Source organism: Aotus nancymaae, unplaced genomic scaffold (genome assembly GCF_030222135.1).
Source record: "Aotus nancymaae isolate 86718 unplaced genomic scaffold, 86718_ANA_hifiasm-v0.15.2.pri h1tg000064l_0, whole genome shotgun sequence".
Lineage (NCBI taxonomy): Eukaryota > Metazoa > Chordata > Mammalia > Primates > Aotidae > Aotus > Aotus nancymaae.
In genome coordinates, this window is record NW_026988478.1 from 3345226 (window position 1) to 3365552 (window position 20327).

General features: G+C 38.6%; 1 protein-coding gene across 7 annotated transcripts in view; it reads right to left on the minus strand.

Moving 5' to 3' along the window:
• The window catches only part of ADAMTSL3 (ADAMTS like 3), a 338323-nt gene that overhangs the window by 118409 nt on the left and 199587 nt on the right, over positions 1-20327 (minus strand). For all 7 annotated transcript variants that reach the window (XM_064366147.1, XM_064366148.1, XM_064366144.1 and 4 more), the window contains exons 11-15: positions 18153-18291; positions 16716-16766; positions 15507-15711; positions 9567-9714; positions 7834-7918 (exon numbers count right to left, since the gene is read on the minus strand). In XM_064366147.1, the coding sequence (XP_064222217.1) occupies positions 7834-7918; positions 9567-9714; positions 15507-15711; positions 16716-16766; positions 18153-18291 (628 nt within the window). The remainder of the gene's footprint in view (positions 1-7833; positions 7919-9566; positions 9715-15506; positions 15712-16715; positions 16767-18152; positions 18292-20327) is intronic.

The window sequence follows — 20327 nt, forward strand, 5'->3', positions numbered from 1 at the left end:
TGAGGTCAGGAGTTCAAGACCAGCCTGGCCAATGTGGGGAAACCCTGTATCCACTACAAATATATATATATATATAAAAAAATTAGCCAGGCGTGGTGGTGCATGCCTGCAGTTCTAGCTACTAGGGAGGCTGAGGCAGGAGAATTGCTTGAACTTAGGAGGTGGAGTTGCAGAGAGCTAAGATCACGCCACTGCACTCCAGTCTGGGTGGCAAAGCGAGACTCTGTCTCAAAACAAAAAACAAACAACAACAACAACAACAAATGCCAATTTACTGATTTTAAACCTGGAGAAATCGGCAGAAATGACATCATTCTAGATGTTTATGTTAAAAGTCATATATGTTTGAGTTTGTTAAAAAATTAAATTATAGTAGATAAATCTGCTGCTATTACAGAAAACAAATCAAGTTCATATAGATCATGTAGGAAAACATCAGAAACAAAGAAAAATTTAAAATGGAGAACACAACTATCAGTAATAAAAATCTATTTAAATAAATTAAACTTTCCTATTAAAAACAGAGTCTCTCTCTCTCTCTCTCTCTCTCTCTCTTTCTCTCTCTCTCTCTCTCTCTTTTCAGAGACAGGGTCTTGCTTTGTCACCCAGGCTGCAGTGCAGTGGTGGGATCATGGCTCACTGCAACCTTGAACTCTGTGACTGAATCAAGTGAGCCTCTCACCTCAGCCTCCCAAGTAGCTGGGACTACAGGTGTCTGCCACTGCACCCAGCTGGTAATTTAAAAACCTGTAGACAATACAAATAACAGGAAATGACTTCAGACATGTCAAAAGTAAAATAATAAACAAAATGAGATAAGAAAAATATAAATGAAAATAAAGTGGAAGAGCAAAAAACAGGTATAAATATTAGGAAAGAATAAACACAATAGGCAAAATTACCATTATTTGAAAATGATACAGCTATGAAAAGTACTAAAATCCTGAAAAAGTTTGGAAAAAAACAAAACAGTTCAACAAAGTAGTCCACAACTCTGTGTGTGTGTGTGTGTGTGTGTGTGTGTTCCACTATATAAATATATTGATATATATACTAAAATTACCAGTTTTCCCAGAATTCAGCCACACTTGGTGTTAGCTGGCAGGCACTATACTAAGCATATTACATGAATTATTTAATACAAATCTCACCATGATCTTATGAACAAATATTCATTATTTTCCTGATTTTACAGATGAAGAAAACAGATATAAAAGACTAAAGGGATTCTAAGCCTAAAGACCTAAGTAAATGGAGAGGCCACATGCCCCTGAATGGGAAGACTCAGAATTATAGAGATGTTTATTCTTCCCTAATTAATTCAGAAAATAATGCAGTTCTGAGCCAAACTGCTGAAGCAACGTTTCTGGGGGGAGGGAGGGTTGGAAATAAACCATACAACTCTAAAGTTTTATGGAAGATTAGGTGAGCACAATCAAGAGCATTTTAAAAAGAGTAACAATTACAGAGTACTTGCACAGTTTAATAGATAAAAGTATTTAAAAGACACAGTAATTCAAACAATATGGTACTGGCACTGGAGTAGTGTTTGTACAATGATGTCATTTCAAAACCAAAGTGAGTAGTTTACTCAACAGATAGTGCTAGGGCAATTGGTTAATTGTTTGGAAAAAATTGTTAGACTGAGATTACGTATTACATGTTAAAGTAAATTTCCCATGGATCAAAATACAAAGCATGAACCATAAAAATACTAGGAATTAACATTTAAAAACAGGATCTCCTGATGTTGATGAAGGTATGGGGAAAGGCAAGCTGGAGCACTGCTGCTGGCAAGAGAAGCCAGCACTGAATGCTTTCTAAACGGAAATTTGACAATAGAAATTAAATGCCTGTCCCTGGCCCAGAAATTCCACTCCAGAAAATATGTCCAATGAGACAATTAGAGATGTGCAATTTGAAATTTGCTGCAGTTTTATTTATTATTGTGAATAACTGGAAACAAACTGCAGACCATCAGAGGGATCTTTCAAAAATGTAACTGAGATTATGTCACTTCCCTGGTTAAAATCCTTAAATGGCTCCCACTGTACCCTGATAAAGTCCAAGCTCCTTAATGAACCATGGACATCCCTCAAGACTTGCTGGCCTCTCCAGCTGCATCCTTGCTGCCATTATTGTTCCCCTGCTCATCCCCAGGCCCCTCTCCACCCTCAGACCACCTCAGCAACCTGCGTGGCCCACGTGGCCAGTGAGCCTGCACGCAAGCCTCTATTCCAAATACCTGTCATGCTGCTCTTCTGACACTGTAGGACATTCTACCATCTCAGTTCATGTACCTTCTATTTCTGGAAACCATCCCTGAACCCAAACAACACCATAATGTAATTAGAATACATCTCGACCTTACGATACCATCATGCAGTCACTCACTTCCCTGTCTACTCCATTAGAAAAACCCAAGGATGGGTGAGACTTGAATTCAGGACACCTGACATGAAACTGCAGCTCTTTCTAGAGTCACGTGCCAGAAAACTACTGTCCACCATTTAATATCTCCAAAACAATTCCTTTATGTTTCTGTGCCTCTGTTTCCTCAGCCTCAAAATTAAGATAAGAATAGCACCTCCTCATAGGGTTGTTGTGAGCATTAAACAACTTAATCCATGTAGAACACTCAGAACAAGGTCTGGCACAAAAGCACTCCTCATATTAGTTGTTAGACACTGTTGTTGTTAGAAAAACAGATTCCTGAAGTGTCACCTAATTTGACTTTAGCAAATATAGTTTCCACAAGTGGAGAAGTCAAGACAGCAGTGAAAGAAACATACAAGGTGTGCTAAGTCCATTCTATTTTCTTAGTTTTTGTATATGAAAAATGACAACGAGGGCAACAAGTTTGCTGAAGTGTTAAAAATCCCATAGAAACAAACGAAGAGGCTCCAGGGAGGAACTTTTAAAACAACGATGAACCAATGAACCATATCAACTGTCAACACATTCCACAGCTGAAAGCTAAGAAGGTCAGTACTGCAGTTCCCTTGGCTTAGCTTTATACAATATAATTTTTATTTTCCTAATTAAAAAAAAAGCAAAAAAGCCTTCTGAACATCCACTCCCTATGTAAATTCAGAGCTCGAGCCATGGTAAACCACAGAGGCAGAAATATTTATCTCCTCCAGGCTGGCTTGGCAGGCTCTACGGGAGGGATGTAAAATACAGCTGCGTTCATCTTCTCCTTCACTGTCAACAAGCAAGCATCCCCAAACCACAAAAGACAGTGGTAATAAAAGGATGCACTGGAAGCTGAGATATGTTGTGGTTTTGTTTGGAAATCAAGGGAATGAATAGAGTCAGAAGTGGTGGCAGGAAACTATAAACTTCACACTAGATGGCCAGGACCAGGCCAGAAACTGCCAGGCAGTGTGAATTATGCAGGAAAATTGCAGAGAGACCACAGAGGGAGAGATGGCGGAAGGTGGGAAGAGGCAGCTGCTTGGGCCAGGGAACAGGTGCTGTTGGCTCAGTCTTTCACACGGTGGAGGAAACAGTGGTGTCTTCAGGAGTAAAGAGCCTTTTGGCTTTGCTCTGTGAATAAGAGGAGGAACCCCGCCCCCAGCAAAGTCAGGTAGGGCTGACAGAAAAGGCAGGTTCCCCTTTTCTTTTCCTTTCATTTCTTTTTTCTTTCTTTCTTTTTTTTTTTTTTTTGAGGTTGAGTTTCGCTCTGTCATCCAGGATGGAGTTAAGTGGCAGGATCTCAGCTCACAGCAACCTCTCCACCTCCTGAGCTCAAGCATTCTCCTGCCTTAGCCTCCTGAGTATCTGGGACTACAGGCATGTGCCACCACAGCTGACTAATTTTTGTATTTTTAGTAGAGACAGGGTTTTACCATCTTGGCCAGGCTGGTCTCGAACTCCTGAGCTCAAGTGATCCACCCACCTCGGCCTCCCAAAGTGCTGGGATTACAGGGGTAGTCAACCTCGCCTGACTGACATCCCCCTTTTCTAATTCAATAAAGTAAACAGTATTTTCTGAACTTCAAAGGGACCTTAGGGACTATCTGATCCAGTGGTTCCCAAACTTGGATATGTCCACTCCCCTGCCATAGTTATCTGGGGTGTTTGTTGAAAACGCTAGTTAATGAAAGAGAGAAAGTAGAATAGAGGTTTCCAGAGTCTAGGGGGAGGGAGTAGGGAGTTATTGCTGAAGGTGAACAGAGCTTATATTGGGGTGATGAAAAAATTCTAGAGATGGGAGATGGTGATGGATGCACCACAGTGTGAATGTGCTTAAAGCCACTGAACTGCACACTGTAAAATGGTTAAAATGTTGGGAGGCCGAGGCGGGTGGATCACAGAGTCAAGAGATCGAGACCATTCTGGCCAAGATGGTGAAACCCCGCCTCTACTAAAAATATAAAAATTAGCTGGGTGTGGTGGTGAGCCTGTAATCCCAGCTACTTGGGAGCCGGAGGCAGGAGAATCGCTTAAAGCTGGGAGGTGGATGTTGCACTGAGCCGAGATCGCATCACTGCACTCCAGCCTGGGTGACAGAGTGAAGCTCCGTCTCAAGAAAAAAAAAAAGTTTTTTGTGTGTATCTCTTACCAGAAACTTAAAATGTTAGGTTTTGTGTGTGTATCTCTTACCAGAAACTTAAAATGGTAAGTTTTGTGTGTGTATCTCTTACCAGAAAAAAAAAAAAAATCTGGCAGAGCCGAAAGAAAAAGAAAATGTTGGTGATGGCGCCCCAGCCCTACAGTATCTGGCTCAGTGGGGCCTGGAAATCACCACATTTTTAAAAGCACCACAGGCGATTCTGATAGAAGTATTCAGGATAGCATTTCAAAAATGGTACTTTGGTTATTTTTTCAAAAGACTTCTTTTAGAGATACATACCGAAACAGTTATGAATGAAATGATGTGCTGTCTGTGTTTGCTTCAAAAATGATCAGGGCATAGTGGCAGTGGTGATGGTTTCGATGAAACAAGAGTGGCCCTGGATTGATAATTGTTGACATTGGGTTGTGAACACGACATGGTGGTTCATTACACTGTTTTATCCTTTTTTAAATAGGTTTGAAATTTTCTATGATTAAAAAGAAAGTTGCAAAACAAGACTTAACAGGTGGGGGTCATTCCCAACAAAGAGGGGAGTGTGATTAAAGGAAAGGAGGCAAGAGGCAGCTTGCTGTGGGCTAGAAACAGCCCGCAAGTCAGTGTGACTGAAGCATCCCACTCAAGGCAAAACAAGGAGGTGGCCAGACATGAGGCTGCGGACCCGGAAAACTAATACCCCGCCAAGTCCTGTTGGCCATATGAACCCACATAAATCTGGGTGATGGGGAGACATTTGGATATTCTGAACATTGCAAAGAAAGAGTTAGACTTGTGCCCTACCTAGATAGGGAAGCAACTGAGGAGCAAATTGGAAAGCTGTCGCAGGTGTCCTGGGAATTGATTTCAGGACCTGTACAAAGTTAGCAGCTTGGATGGAGAGGAGGAGATGGAACCAAGAAAGATTTTAGTACATGTAGCCGGCACCAGTCAGTGGCTAATTACACTTCAGAGAAGAACGGGAAGGAGCCAAGAAAGACTTCAGGCTCCTAGCTGGGGCAACTGGATGGACTGCAATCCTACTAACCAAGAGAGGACATATAGAAGGATTATCAACTGTCATCTAACTGTGTTCTGAAAACAAAAGATCTTGGTAGGACCCACCAATCTAGACAAAGGACTCCGTGACCTTCCTTTTGTGACAACTACACACTCTCTCTCAAGTGTCTCAAACCCTTTTCTTTCTATAGACTCCTTCCATTACAGGATTGTAGGCGATCAGAGATGGGAGAAGATTCCAGCAGCATTTAGCCTAATGCCTTCGTTGTATAGCTGGAAGGTCTACAGATATTAACCTACTTGTCCAAAATCCTTTCTTTTTAATCCATTTAAGACTGTCCTAACTTCAAAATGAAAAACAACCAACACATACATATACACTTTTCCATAAGCTTCACTAGCTGCCTTTACTCCTTCCTTTAGTACTCAAATATCCATTGCTCCATTTCCTTCTTTTTTGGAAATTTATTTCTGAAATCTCCACAATGTTTTATTCTCTACCATTTGAATAATATTACTCTAAAATTCACTGAAAAAGCCTTTCTTGTTAATAAAACAGCCTTTTCTCATTCCTCGTGGATTTTCCTTGTCTTTTTGTGAGATTTGAATCCTATTTGTGGCTTGCCTCCTTAAACTCCTTCCTCCTTTGGTCTCTGGAATAATAAGCTTTCCTGGGTCTTACTCCTCCCTCTCTTCACTACTTTACTCCCTCACCATCTTCCTCTTCTGATTCCCCCTTCCTCTAAATCCCCAAGCTTCTGTCAGGGGCCCAACACTCTTCTCTTTTTACTCAAATACTGTGAAGCCATTTGCCCTCACATGGTCCACGGTTTCTTCTGTGGTTCTAGCCAGCACTGACAGTGGTCCATGTGGAGAAGTCTGTGCCTGTCATGAGTGTGATGTGCCAGCTATGTTGGCCCACATCACTTTGCCACATGTGCTTTCTCAAAGAGAAGTAACCCACACTGCCCTGGGGCTCATCACTGGGTTGGACCACAGTTAAAAGGGAGATTGACAAATGAGAGTGGATTCTGAAAAGCACAGGAAGTTGGGAAGGCATCTAAAAACAACAGTGCATGAAGACTGCTGAAAAGGCTAAGAATGATGAGCTTGGGAAAGACAAAGCTCCTGGGATCCACGGCAGCTTCCTTCCTATTTGTGAAAACTTGTCACATGGGATGGGGCATAGATGTATTTTTTTTTCTGCTTCAGAGAACATGAATTAGGAAGTCTATTCTGTCTCAACAGAAGAAAAACATCTTGCAAATAATTGGGTTTTTTAATACAAGAATGAGGTGTCTCTTAATGCAGTGAACTCTGCTCATTGCTGAATGTGTTGAAGAAATGCCTGCTCCAAGAGGGAAAGTGGCCAGATTACTGCTAAGACCCCTTTTCCTCTGATGCTTGGGGAATTGCTCTCTTCATAGACAGCCTGTCAGCACCAAAGACTTCACGTGTTTGACATGGAATCAGCTGTTCTGTCCAATTACTTGAGTCTGTCATTGGTGCTGTTGGTCTTACAGATTCCTGGACTAGAAATCTCAGGGCACCTTTGATTTCTTGCTCTCTTTTTGTACCTATATAACTGCCTCCAGAATGCTTCTTTGATTTGCTCTTGATTCTTAATTTCCACTGGCACCATTATAATCCAGACTCAACAAATCACATATGATGGTAGTCACTGGATTTTTGAGTTGGAACGAACCCTGGAGAGATCAAGCCCAACCTGCTAATTTTATAGGTGAGGAGAATAAGATATAGAAAAGTTAGACTTGTCTCAGGTCATGTATTAGCAGGGGTGGTTCTAAGCTCCAATGCTCTTCGCACCTTGTTATTTCCATTTCCCTATGATCACTCAGGCCACTAATGCATTTCAACTTAAATAATTTTACAGAGATTGACTATGACTTACCCATGGAATGACTGGTTTATTTGTATGATGCTTTGATGGTTCTCAGTCAAATCACAGGTGTTAAAACCTAGAAATTATCCCCAATATCTTAAGCGTAACAGACCACTGGATCTGCTTTGAGTTAAATAACACTGCTCTTTTCTGTGCTGCTCAGAGATACTGCCAAAGGAGGACTGCTGAATTGTGAAATAAAGAAAAATTCTGGCCAGCTGAAGCTCTCCAGAGCCTGTAAATCCAGGTCATTTGGATATTAAATGTATTGTTGTACTCCAATAAGTACAAAAATTACATATATCATGTTAACTGGCTATGCTATGATTATTCCCATAAAAGGTCCTGGACTCACGTTGGTTCTTCTGTTGCTATTCTGGTCTCTTCTAGTTCTTGTGCTTGTTTCAGCCAAGGCAATTTTGCTTCCACTGGACTTTTTTCTAAGAAAAAGAGAACATAAACAATGAGCTTAATTACTATTAATCATTAAGGAGTTGGATATATGATTATATTGGCTGAAGATTTCATTTATAAAGAGGTCATGTTTTTCAAATGCAAGTTGAGTTCCTTAGCACAGTACATTAGGTGGCTTCTGGAATGAATTAAACATTTCTGCTGTATTTTAAAAAAATTAATACATTATTAAAATGCAACCAAAATGATTACACGATACAGTTGAATATGCTGTCAAAGTTAACATAAAAATGCCTTTTACAAATCAATACCAATTTCTGTTGTTCACACATTGAAGCTCTTACTTCAGCCATATCAGCCTGCTATCGTTGGTCACACTTTGTTTTTGCATATGGAATGCAAAAATTAACAGAGAATAGCAAATAACATGGAAGTTAAGAAAGTTGGGGCAGGATGAGAGAGTCTGTGTTATAGTTTACTCAAACTTTTACTGTTGTAGTTGTTGAGGGAGAAGATTACCAATGACATCTGGCATGGAGGAGCAAACTGTACCCCTTTCTGTCCTTTGAAGCCTCTTTGATGTGAAGAAAGAAATAATCTATCTATGAAGTGAGAAATAAAAATAACTTTGGGATGCTTCAAGGAAACTATAGACACTATGTAAGTGGCTATGAAAGTGTCATTAGTGCATAAGGAAGGAGAAAAGACTTCACTGATGGAGTTATATAGTCAATGTTTGTACCTGTCATGGCAACTAGTGATTTTTCTGCAAGATAGACATACTGAAAAAATATTTATTGAATGGCTAATTATGAGGCTATTAGTATAAATAATGAATCCAGAAATAACAAAACAGAATTTTACCATTCTCTCTCAAGTACTAAGGAGGAGTCCTTCTTACTAATAGTTGGGAATCATCTTTTTTTCCATTTCAAGATGTAAGATACTTTTCATGAGAATGGTTAACACTAAAGAAGATGGAAAAAACTAAGTACAGAGAAGACCATAAACCAGAGAGGTGATGCCAAATAATCCTATCCATGGATGCTACCCACTTCTGCTCTTTCATGTAGAACAAATATGAACTACTGGACAGATTATAAATGCATCCATAGATCTCCACTGGGAACTGGAAGTTTTCATTCATTCCATGCATTAGTACACATGATAAAGATGACATCATTCCTCCCTCAAAAATCTTACACTCTAGTGGAGCGGTAGGTACAAAGAAGAATGAGAATCTTGGGAAAAGTCAATAATTTCCTCCTCCTCCTCCTCTACTTCTTCCTCTTTTTCTTGCTCTTCTTTCTCGTCCGCCTTCTACTTTTCCTTCTCCTCTTTTTTTTAATCTTCCTCCCTCCATTATTCTTTTTCTTCAAGGGAAGGACTACATTTAATTTTCTTATGTCCACCAAGAAATGTTAGTATAAACCTAGATAGATAGGAGCTACTCTATCTGTACTGAATCAACAGGAGCTGTTTTCCCTCCAGATGAATAATTCACATATATCCAACTTTTTTATCTAGATGGGAAGGTCTATTGCAATAAAAGGTCTATTGTCAATAAAACAATTTTTATAAGAAAGTAGTAACTTGAAAGGGAAGTGCTACAATATTGGAATGAGAGCTGGAAAATACCGTTTGATTTGAATTTACAATGCACCACAGACTTACCTTTTGGTTTATAACACGGGATGGGAATGACACATTCTTCTTTGATGTGTAACTTCAGTTGTGGATTGCAGCCCCCAACGTGCTCTCCATGGTGGTTAATACACAGAACAACCCGGTACCGTAACCCTCGGCCGCAAGTCACTGTGCACTTCAAAGAAGAAAAAAGAAGCCAATGCATTTCTTTTAAGAGAACCACAAAGGCATTATTTTATCATATGCAAAGGAGAGTCACTGAACTACATAAATATTAAACATAAAAGACTTTTAGACAAATATTATGTAAGGAAGGGTGCAGAGGCTAATATTCTGTGATGCTTGTATTTCAGGGTCCCTCTTTTGTACAACCTTGTTCCACTTCTCAATTCAAAGGGTATTTAAGGTGAGATCATAGTTCAAGAAAATTAAAAATGCCCTGAAATCTTACTGCTCAAATATCAAAGAAATTCGTTACAAGTTCTCTCAAGTTTGATTAAAAGTTTAGGTGATCCTGCCTAAAATCATTTTTGAAGATGAATGAAACCTTTCTGAACTGTCAATAAAAATATAATAAAATTCTGACCAATGATGCCAGAGGATTATGTTTCTATTCTGTCTATAGAAGTCAGTCTTGCAAAACTGCTGTCATGTAAGAAGGCCATTGAAGAGTATTCCACCAAAGAGTGGAGAAAAAAATACTATAGATGTATCCTGATTCATCTATAACTACAACCACTTGCAGTTAAAATTAATAAAAACATCATGCTATTTTTTTCTGAATTTCTGTGAAGTTTGTGTTGTCAGCATTTTTTTCTTGGATTATTTGCTTATGATTTAAAAGTCACTCTCGTCTATGAGTGGAATGTTTTCATGTCATACAGAAACATAGAATATCTTTTCATTTATCTGTGATATGGTGTGGTTCTGTGTGCCCACCCAAATCTCGTCTTGAATTGTAATCCCCATAATTCCCATGGAGAGGGACCTGGTGGGGGTGATCAGTCATGGGGGCACTTTCCCCCATATTGGTCTCATGAGAGTGAGTGAGTTCTCACAAGATATACGGTTTTATAAAGGGCTCTTCCCTCTTCATGCTCTCTTCTGCTAACTTGTGGAGAAGGTACTTGCTTCTCCTTCGCCTTTCGCCATCATTGTAGGTTTCCTGAGGCCTCCCCAGATATGTGGAACTGTGAGTCAATTAAATCTCTTTCCTTTATAAATTAACCAGTCTCTGGTAGTATCTTTCTAGCAGTGTGAGAATGGACTAATACAATCTGCATGTTGGGGAGTATATATATGTATATATGTGTATGCATTTAAAAAATTAATAGACTATATTTTCTGAGGATCATTTTGGGTTTACAGAAATATTGAGCAGAGAGTACAGAGAGCCCCCATATTTCCTTTCACCCCTTTTCCCCCTATGACTTACCCTATTATTAACATCTCACCTTAGTGTGGTGCATTTGTTACGACTGATGAACCAATATTAATATATCATTAACATAACTAATATATCACTTAATATATCATTATGAAATATTATCATTATTAAGTCCAGAGTTCACATTGTGGTTGCTGTCAGCTTTTTAAAATTTGTAATTTCTTGTAATTTCCTTTCTTATCTAAATAAACATTTGCTTTGATATCTAATATTTATGTTTTATATTCTTTTTGTTTTTGAGGTGTCCCCTCCAATCTGTTCAAACTTCAGACCTCACCAATTCTGGATCCACTCCAGGGAGGGGCTGAGAGCTCTTGGTTGCCTTTGGTTACTTGCTATGAGACAGGAATCTTTTTTGTTTGTTATCTCATGAATCCTCCTGATCCCCTTGCAGATCAGTAGCTTCAGGCTCATTGAACAGATAAGCAAATAGCCCACCATCTAAGGACATTGCTCAAGGTCACACAGTTCCTAACAGGCAGAGTGGAATTCCCTCCCAGAGCTATCTATTGCCAAAGCCATGGCCAAGCCACTGCTTTAAAAAGCTTGTAAATTCTCTTCTGACCCTCAAAGCACTTTGTAGCTGGGTGCCCCTGGGGACAAGTTTCAAAGACATGTTTTGAGGATATGGAGGCTTTTCTCAGTGTACACACATCAGGCAGAATATTGGGAAACCTCTCTAGTTCATAATACCACTCTTGAAACCACTGAACAAATACTTTAATGAGTTCAGTGAAGTTTGATATTACCCTATTTTTGGAAAATTGACTCAACTACCCCAAAATTTATCAACTTAAGATATATAAGACATTGAGGGGCTGTTTTATATTGGCCATGAAAAAAAGAAAAAATCTACCCAAAGAGAAAGAAAAGAAAATAAGATATAACAATGCTACAACTGGTTAATCCAAAGCAGTATCCTCTCCTTTTAAACCACCCTTCTGGAAAGCTGGACACGTCCCCCAATGGCATTGTCAGTGTTTACAATGTTCCAGAACTCATCTGTGGAGCTGCATATGTCCTCAAAGATGAAAAATCCTCATCACTGAGAATATATTTGATTTTTTAAAAAGTGAAAAATATTAAGAATGAGATATGGTGAATGAGAAGAGCTAGTTAACATCCTCTATTCTGATAATATACAAAATGATAAAGTCATGATATTTATGGGGATGGAGGGTGACATAAAAGCTCTAAAGCCAACACAGAACATATGGCTTATGAGGGCTGAAAACAGGCTCTGCAGTTGTAGAAATAATGGTGATTGGAGGCTGAAAAAATGAAAGTCCCTAATGTCTTGATAACAAATACTTTTGCAGCCAAATAGAGGACTTAAGTTGCCAGCAGACAGATCCTTAAAAATAATTTTGATGAGAGACCATCACATGAATTTTGCCACATAACTCAAGAGTTCAAAGAAATAAATAACCTTGCTAAAATAAAATCCTCCCATCCAGGTCTATTTATTTATGTGAACAAGCTTTCCCAGTGTATACAGGCAAAGCAAAACAAAACAAAATAAAAAAAAATAGCAAAAATTAACAATAAAATCATTGCTGAACACGTCTCATTCTGGTGATTAATATATGAACTATTTTTTAAGCTCCACTTATCTTCTATAAAGATATATTAATACATGTACATGATGAACTGTGTATTTAAATGAAAATGTAATTTTTATGTGTTATTCTTACTTACCCAAGTTTCAAATATATGTGTTGTTTTGAGGGTATACTAAAATTAACTCAATTCAGAGGACTATTTTAAATACTTATGGCCTTATGGCCACAGAAAAGTAAAATAAATTAATATCAATGATCATATATATTTTCTCGGAGAGAAGTAGAATAGTGTAATAAAAAAACTTTAAAGCATAAAAATACATTATATTAAAGTTCTGTGGAAAGAGTAGATTGCAATTGTGAGTTCAAAGGGAAAAATATTCACAACATCCAAATTGTTAAAGAAGAGCTCACTTGTGTATTTTTTAATTGAAAGATGGCAAAGACATAATTATCATGGCATTTAAATTCCACTAGACAGATTTTTTAAAATGCTGCAACACTTTTATTTTAAAATGTTAACATTCACAACATGTTGAAATGATATTCTTTTTAATTATTTAAACTTGAGATAGGAAATTTTAGATGTCAACCTGCATATATGTGAAAAGGTATGTGATTCTCTAATCTTCTTTTTAGGGAATATGTGACCAAAAACTAATTGATAACTTCTTCCCTAGCAAGTTTGAATAAAGTTCCACAGGGTAATTATGTTTAGTCTAGGGATATCAGAAAAAGATTGATATGGTCTTCACCTGACACTCATCCTTAAAGTTCAAGTGCTAACTCCTTTCTGAAGCTTTCCTGACACCTTCAGGTGGAGTGAATCATTCCACCTTGTGCCTCTGAAGTACTTGGCACATGATACTACTCATGCACAACACTATACTGTATCACAACTTTGTTTGCATGCATGTCTGTGCAACCATATTCTAAGCTTTTGGGTGGTAGGAGCAAGTTGTATTTACTTCTTAGCACAGTAGCTGACACATTGAATAAACAGATGAGTAGATATATTAATACATGTACATGATGAGCTAAGTGTGTGGAGATCACTTAAGAGAGCTGCAGAAACTTGAGGCAACTACATCTCACTCTCCAGAAAATTAAAGAATTAACATTAAATTATTAAATACCAATGTTGGCATTTTTCATCTTTTTTTTAAATTGTACTTTAGGTTCTGGAGTACATGTGCAGATCATGCAGGATTGTCGCATAGGTACATACATGGCAAGGTGGTTTGCTGTCTTCATCCCCCCATCACCTATATCTGTTATTTCTCACCATGTTATCCCTCCCCACCCTCCCCACCCTTGCTGTCCCTCCCCTAGCCCCACCACCAACTAACCGCAGTGTGTGATGCTCCCCTCCTTGTGTCCACGTGTTCTAATTGTTCAACATCTGCCTATGAGTGATACCATGTGGTGTTTGGTTTTCTGTTCTTGTGTCAGTTTGCTGAGAATGATGGTTTCCAGATTCATCCATGTCCCTATGAAGGACACGAATTCATTGTTTTTTATGGCTGCGTAGTATTCCATGGTGTATATGTGCCACATTTTCTTTATCCAGTCTATCATTGATGGACATTTGGGTTGGTTCCAGGTCTTTGCTATTGTACACAGTGCCACAGTGAACATACGTATGCATGTGTCTTTATAAACGAACAATTTAGAATTCTTTGGGTATATACCTAGTAATGAGATTGCTGGGTCAAATGGTATTTCTATTTCTAGGTCCTTGAGGAATCGCCACACTGTCTTTCACAATGGTTGCACTAATTTGCACTCCCACCAACAGTGTAAAAGTGTTCCTATTTCTCCACATCCTCTCCAGCATCCGTTGTCTCCAGATTTTTTAATGATCACCATTCTAACTGGTGTGAGATGATATCTCAACGTGGTTTTGATTTGCATTTCTCTAATGACCAGTGATGATGAGCATTTTTTCATGTTTATTGGCCTCATAGATGTCTTCTTTTGTAAAGTGTCTGCTCATTTCTTTCACCCACTTTTGAATGGGTTTGTTTTTTTCTTGTAAATCTGTTTTAGTTCTCTGTAGATTCCGGATATTAGCCCTTTGTCAGATGGGTAGATTGCAAAAATTTTTTCCTGCATTTTATTTGTTCTGGAGGCTTATTCAGTCATCTCTTTATTAAGTGAAAACTACGATAGTTTTACATAAACCTTGTTATATCTCTGGGGTGTTTTCCTTCTTCTCTTTCTCTTTTTTTTTTTTTTTCATACAACTTGACCTCACGATGATTTCTAAATAGGCTACCCACCTCTGGTCTTTCCCAATGTTAGGCTGTCTTGCCTCAATTACTTAAAATATATTATTTTTTCACAAAAAAGTGAAGCTTCTTAGTAGCTACTAGATCAAGGACCCACTTCTCATGTCATGTCAGCATTTTCAACTTAATCTTCCAATTCTTAGTATCACGGGTCATCTCTTCAATCTTGATGGATCTGAGCCCCTTTCAACTTTGTCATTACTGCCTTTGCTCAGCCACCTCTGCTTGACCATCTCCCTAACACTAACCCTAACCCAGTGATGTTTCTCAGGTTCTTGCTTGTTTATAGTCTTCAAAGAATTTAAATTTTAATTCTTGCTTGTTTAAATTCTTCAAAGATGGGTTAAGCACCACAAGGGCAACAAAGACGTCCTAATTGACTCTGCTTCAACATCTGTTCTTTATAGATGTACTTAATATTAATTATGCTAATAATTGTATAGCTATATTATTATTAATGTCCTTAATATTAATTATTCTTACCTACCATGGTGCTTGTCTTTTTTACCTTGTCCTCCAGCTGTCTTCCTAAGCATTTTGGAGTAAGGACCATGCTCTTTTACAATTTGTTTTTTGACTCTGTGCTGTCTGGTACCATGGTGGGCATATAGAAAATATCCCTTAAAATATGAGAATTAATTAAAAGTGGCAGATTTTCAAATCTTACCTGAGACCACTCCATGGCAATCCACTTGGGGCAATCAAACAGATTACAAGTTTGCATAACCTTGGGTTTGGGTGCATACATGCACTTCCATTCTTCCACTTGCAATATCTCTCCGTGCATGGATTCCTCTACACACACAAAGCTCCGTCTCTGAATCCCTCCTCCACAGGAAACGGAACAGGAAGTCCAAGGATTATGTTCCCAGCTCAAAAGCAAACAAATAAAATCATATTATTTATATGTTGTTTGTTTATTTGTTTGTTTCAAGTTTGCAAGGATAGTGGCAAAAAGTGTGGCCTCAAGGTATCAGTTGTGGTTCAGCTGCATGAGCGTGGGACTGGGAGTCATAAGACTTTACTTTTTCTTTTTTTTTTGAGATGGAATCTCTATCTGCCACCCTGGCTGGAGTGCAATGGTGTGATCTCGGCTCACTGCAACCTCTGCCTCCCAGGTTCAAGCGATTCTTCTGCTTTAGCCTCGAGAGTAGCTGGGATTCCAGGTGCCTGCCACCATGACTGGCTAATTTTTGTACTTTTCAGTAGAAATGGGGTTTCGCCATGTTGGCCAGGGCTGGTCTTGAACTCCTGACCTCAAGTGATCTACCTGCCTCAGCCTCCCAAAATTCTGGGATTACAGGTGTGAGCCACCATGCCCAGCCAAGACTTTACTCTTAACTGCAACACACAATCTTTAGTCACAAGATACTTCGCTCCTCACATCTGGGGATTTTGTGAAATGGGAATCATATACCTTCCCTATTTACCATTCATAGGACCATTGTGAAAATTAAATCAATTAAAATATACAGTGTAACTGCATCTTCAAACTGCCTCTAAACTGTAAAATACTAATGGACAATATTATTAGAGAATCACAGAAACTCAGAGTCAGGAAGGACCATACTACTCATCTCGGAATAAAAGGGATTCAAATTTCTGATTAATTGTAACACTTGAGCTCCTGCTATAGTACTAAGTTGTCCAAGATATGCTTGACAGCTGCAGAGATGGGAAACATCACCTTTTGAGGCAGCCTATTCCATCTAATTCTTAGAAAGATTTTTCCTATTATTGAGTTGAAGTCTGTTTTCCCTTAGCTCTGTAAGTATCTAATATCTAACGCTCATACATTTTAGGCTATTGCTACAGATGCTACAGTTCCTTGCAAACTATTTAAACTGCAAAAGGGAAAAGGAAACATATAACTCACCGAGGAAGAGGTTGGAAGTGATCGTAGGGCATTATCTCTTTAAATCCATCACTACAAATGAAATCATCGTGAGAATGTCATTCCTATAATAAATCTATTAACACATTTATTAATTAACTAATATTTGACATCCCAAGAGACAGAGCTCTTTCAAATTGGAAACTAAAAATGTCAAGTGTTATCAACTATTCCCAAAAATTCAGCCGCCATTTCTTTAATTTTCAAGAATATCTACAACACAAATTCCCTAGTTCTATATGAAAATATGGAAAACTAAACTAGTGGTATATTAATCAAAGAAAATAAGCATCTTGCAATTTAGATAAATTTATTCCTTTTTATAATCATTACTCTCTAAATATAGTAGTGGATATTAACACACTGTCTTATTAGTAGGATCTTTGGAAAACCACTTTATTTCACAGAATTTGTCCTTTGAAAGGTCTCTATTAATAATTAAATTCAACCAGGATTACAGGAAATGGGCAGTTTAGTAACAGGAAATGAAATCCATTGAGAATGCTTCCTTTTCCACTTGCACACTTCTTCCTAAGCCAGCTGGCAGATATCTGGGGGATTCTGGGACTTGATATTGTGCTGTTATTTTAAGGTATTGTAGTAAGCCAGGAAACTTCCCAGGCAATCCAAGTCAGCAGGTACTAAATTATGCAATAGGATAGTTTACACATAGTTTTTTTTTGCTTTGGCATTAAAACTTTTTACTTCCTTGCACAACATTATTTATACCAAATTTAATGTGAACACTTCAAAAGCCAAAACGTGATAATGGGTGACCCAGTTTAAGAGCAAAAATGGTGAGTGAAAGATATTTATGATTGGCAGATGGACTAGACACTGTAATTGGATGAAGAGAGCAGGAGATGTTCAAAAAGCTTCCTTATAAAACAACTTCGGGACACATAGTTCACGGCAAGAGAAAGCTAGACTGAGTGATCAGATTAGCAAGTGTGTCCTCATTCCTATGGACCATGGTTACAAACGTGAATGCAGGCACCTGCTGCCAGTATACACTCAAAGTCAGGAAATGGAAATGTATTGCCCTGCAAAGATTGATCAGTCTCAGTTGAAGACTTTTTTTTTTTTTTTTCCGACGGAGTCTCGCTCTTGTTACCCAGGCTGGAGTGCAATGGCGCGATCTCGGCTCACCGCGACCTCCGCCTCCTGGGTTCAGGCAATTCTCCTGCCTCAGTCTCCTGAGTAGCTGGGATTATAGGCACGCACCACCGTGCCCAGCTAATTTTTTGTATTTTTAGTAGAGACGGGGTTTCACCATGTTGGTCAGGATGGTCTCGATCTCTTGACCTCGTGATCCACCCGCCTCGGCCTCCCAAAGTGCTGGGATTACAGGCTTGAGCTACCGCGCCCGGCCGATTTGTTTCTTCTTAAAGTAAAAAGCGTGTGGGTAATGGCACAAACCTTGATGGGCAAGGATCCATGCTGCATTCCTTCAGTTTTGGTTTTGGTTTTACATTTTCAGGGTAGTAGTGGCAATAATGGTCAGGAACTACCCTCTTCAAGCGGATATCCACACATTCAGCAGAATTGAGCTGATAACCTAAAATGGCAGAAAAGGAAAGTCTGAATATTGCACCCGTTTCATTTTTACTTGGCAGACTTATCACTTGCCACACACTTTTTTTTTTCCTCTTTAAGAAACTTAACTCAGTGGTTCTCAGCCCTGGCTCTATAACAGAACCACATGGGAGCTTTTAAAATACTCCAATGCCCAGGTTCCTTCACGGTCCAATTAAGTCAGAAGCCCTGTGACTGGGATCCAGGAAAACAGTACCTTTTAAAAAAGATTCTCAGGTTCTTCTCAGATGACTAAAATGTGTGGCCAAGATTGAGAATGACTCTTAGTACTGACTGTGGTACTCTTAGCACTTCTAACTAAAAAATTACAATAGTCTCCTTTCAAGAACTGTTGCAGCCCAAGTGCAGGTGAGTAATTCATTTTCTCAAGGCTCGTCTCTCGTTTCCATATAATCTCCCTTCTTCCTTTATTGACACTCCCATTCCAATCCCCACAACGTAACTATTTCAATTTGTTGTCGTTATGTCCTTAAATATGCAACTGTCCTATGTAATGTTGTTTTTGTGTATCTATTTTTAACTTAATAATGTGTTTTCAATCTTGTTCCATTTTCCACTTTTTGTATTCAACATTATGTTTCTGAGAACTATCCTTGCGCTGGGTGGTTGCTGGGTTGAATATTTCTTTCATAACATTTTATGATTTGTAAACACAGTACCACATTTTAGTCCTCTGCTCCCCTGGGATGCCACAGGCACATGCAATGCCAAAAGACTTTCCAAATGGGGAATTAAGCATTGTCTATACAAAAAGGAACAAAATCCATCCCCCATGTCACTCCCCAGCCCTCATCTCAAAAGCCTTCAAACAGAAGAAATGAAGACTTATTTCTGATTCTATTAAATCTAATCTGTAGAGTCTCTGAGGAAAGTGAACATTGCAAATAGATGTGTGCTATAAATTTAAAAAGCAACTAACAAAATGATGCTTCTATTTCCTGAAAGATCTGATTCCAAGTTTCCTGTCACTACATAAGTGTCCTTTTAAGTTAAACTTTTTTTTTTTTAAAGGTAATTTTTCAAAACTAGAATGAGCTCTTTAGGGAAGAAAAAAATGCCCAAAGCCAAGCGCTCTGCCTCTGCCAGTTGGTCTACAGGTCTAAAAATACATTTAAAGTCCTGATTGTTGAGAGGAATCTGATTTTATAAACCACTAGACAGCTTTCTACAAGGCACGGCTTGGATGTAAGCTGAGTGCAGAAGGACGGATTGGTATGCATTATGAAAAGCAAGGTCGAAACCACAAGAATGAAAATCCAAATGGAGTCAATAAAATGTTACTTGGGTGCCAATATCTGCCAGAAAGTCGACGATATCAGATGGCAATGGCAATCTCAGTACTTTCTCCAGATTGATCTCAAGTGTCCCACGTCGACCATTACAGATGAGACAAGGAAAGTCCATCCAAGTATCCCTGGTACCTTAGAGACCGGCGAACTAATTTCTTGATTATCCAAAAAACTCTGAAATTCCATTCACACACATCACACAGATTTGATTACTAATATAATTAAATTTTGGTAATGCTTTCCTTGTGGGTTTTATGTGTGTGTTTTATTTTCCCCAAAACAAGTACAAAATGAGATTACAGCTCCTTGAGTCGGAAAAAAAAAAAAAAAATCTTTCTTCTAAATAGAAATAGACTGCTAAATGAAAACAGGGTATATACAGGTGTTTACAATTTGGGGAGAGACAATTAATTTTCCTCTTTTGTTTTATCACAGTTTAGAGATAATAAAAAGCAAAAGAAATGAGACAGATTGCCTTTCTATATCATGAACAAATGTACTGAAATTCTGTCAGTGTACAGAAAATGGCAGGCACCCCAAAAGCAGCCTAAAATCTCCCTTCTGTTCTTACATCCACTGCTATCTTTGGAGACGATCTCACTGCTAAGTGCTCATGCACATTTATGGTTCCAGCAGGACTGACTATGTCTTTCCATGGGCACCCAAGTATGAGAAACACCTATTCCCTTCCCAAAAATTTAATCAACTG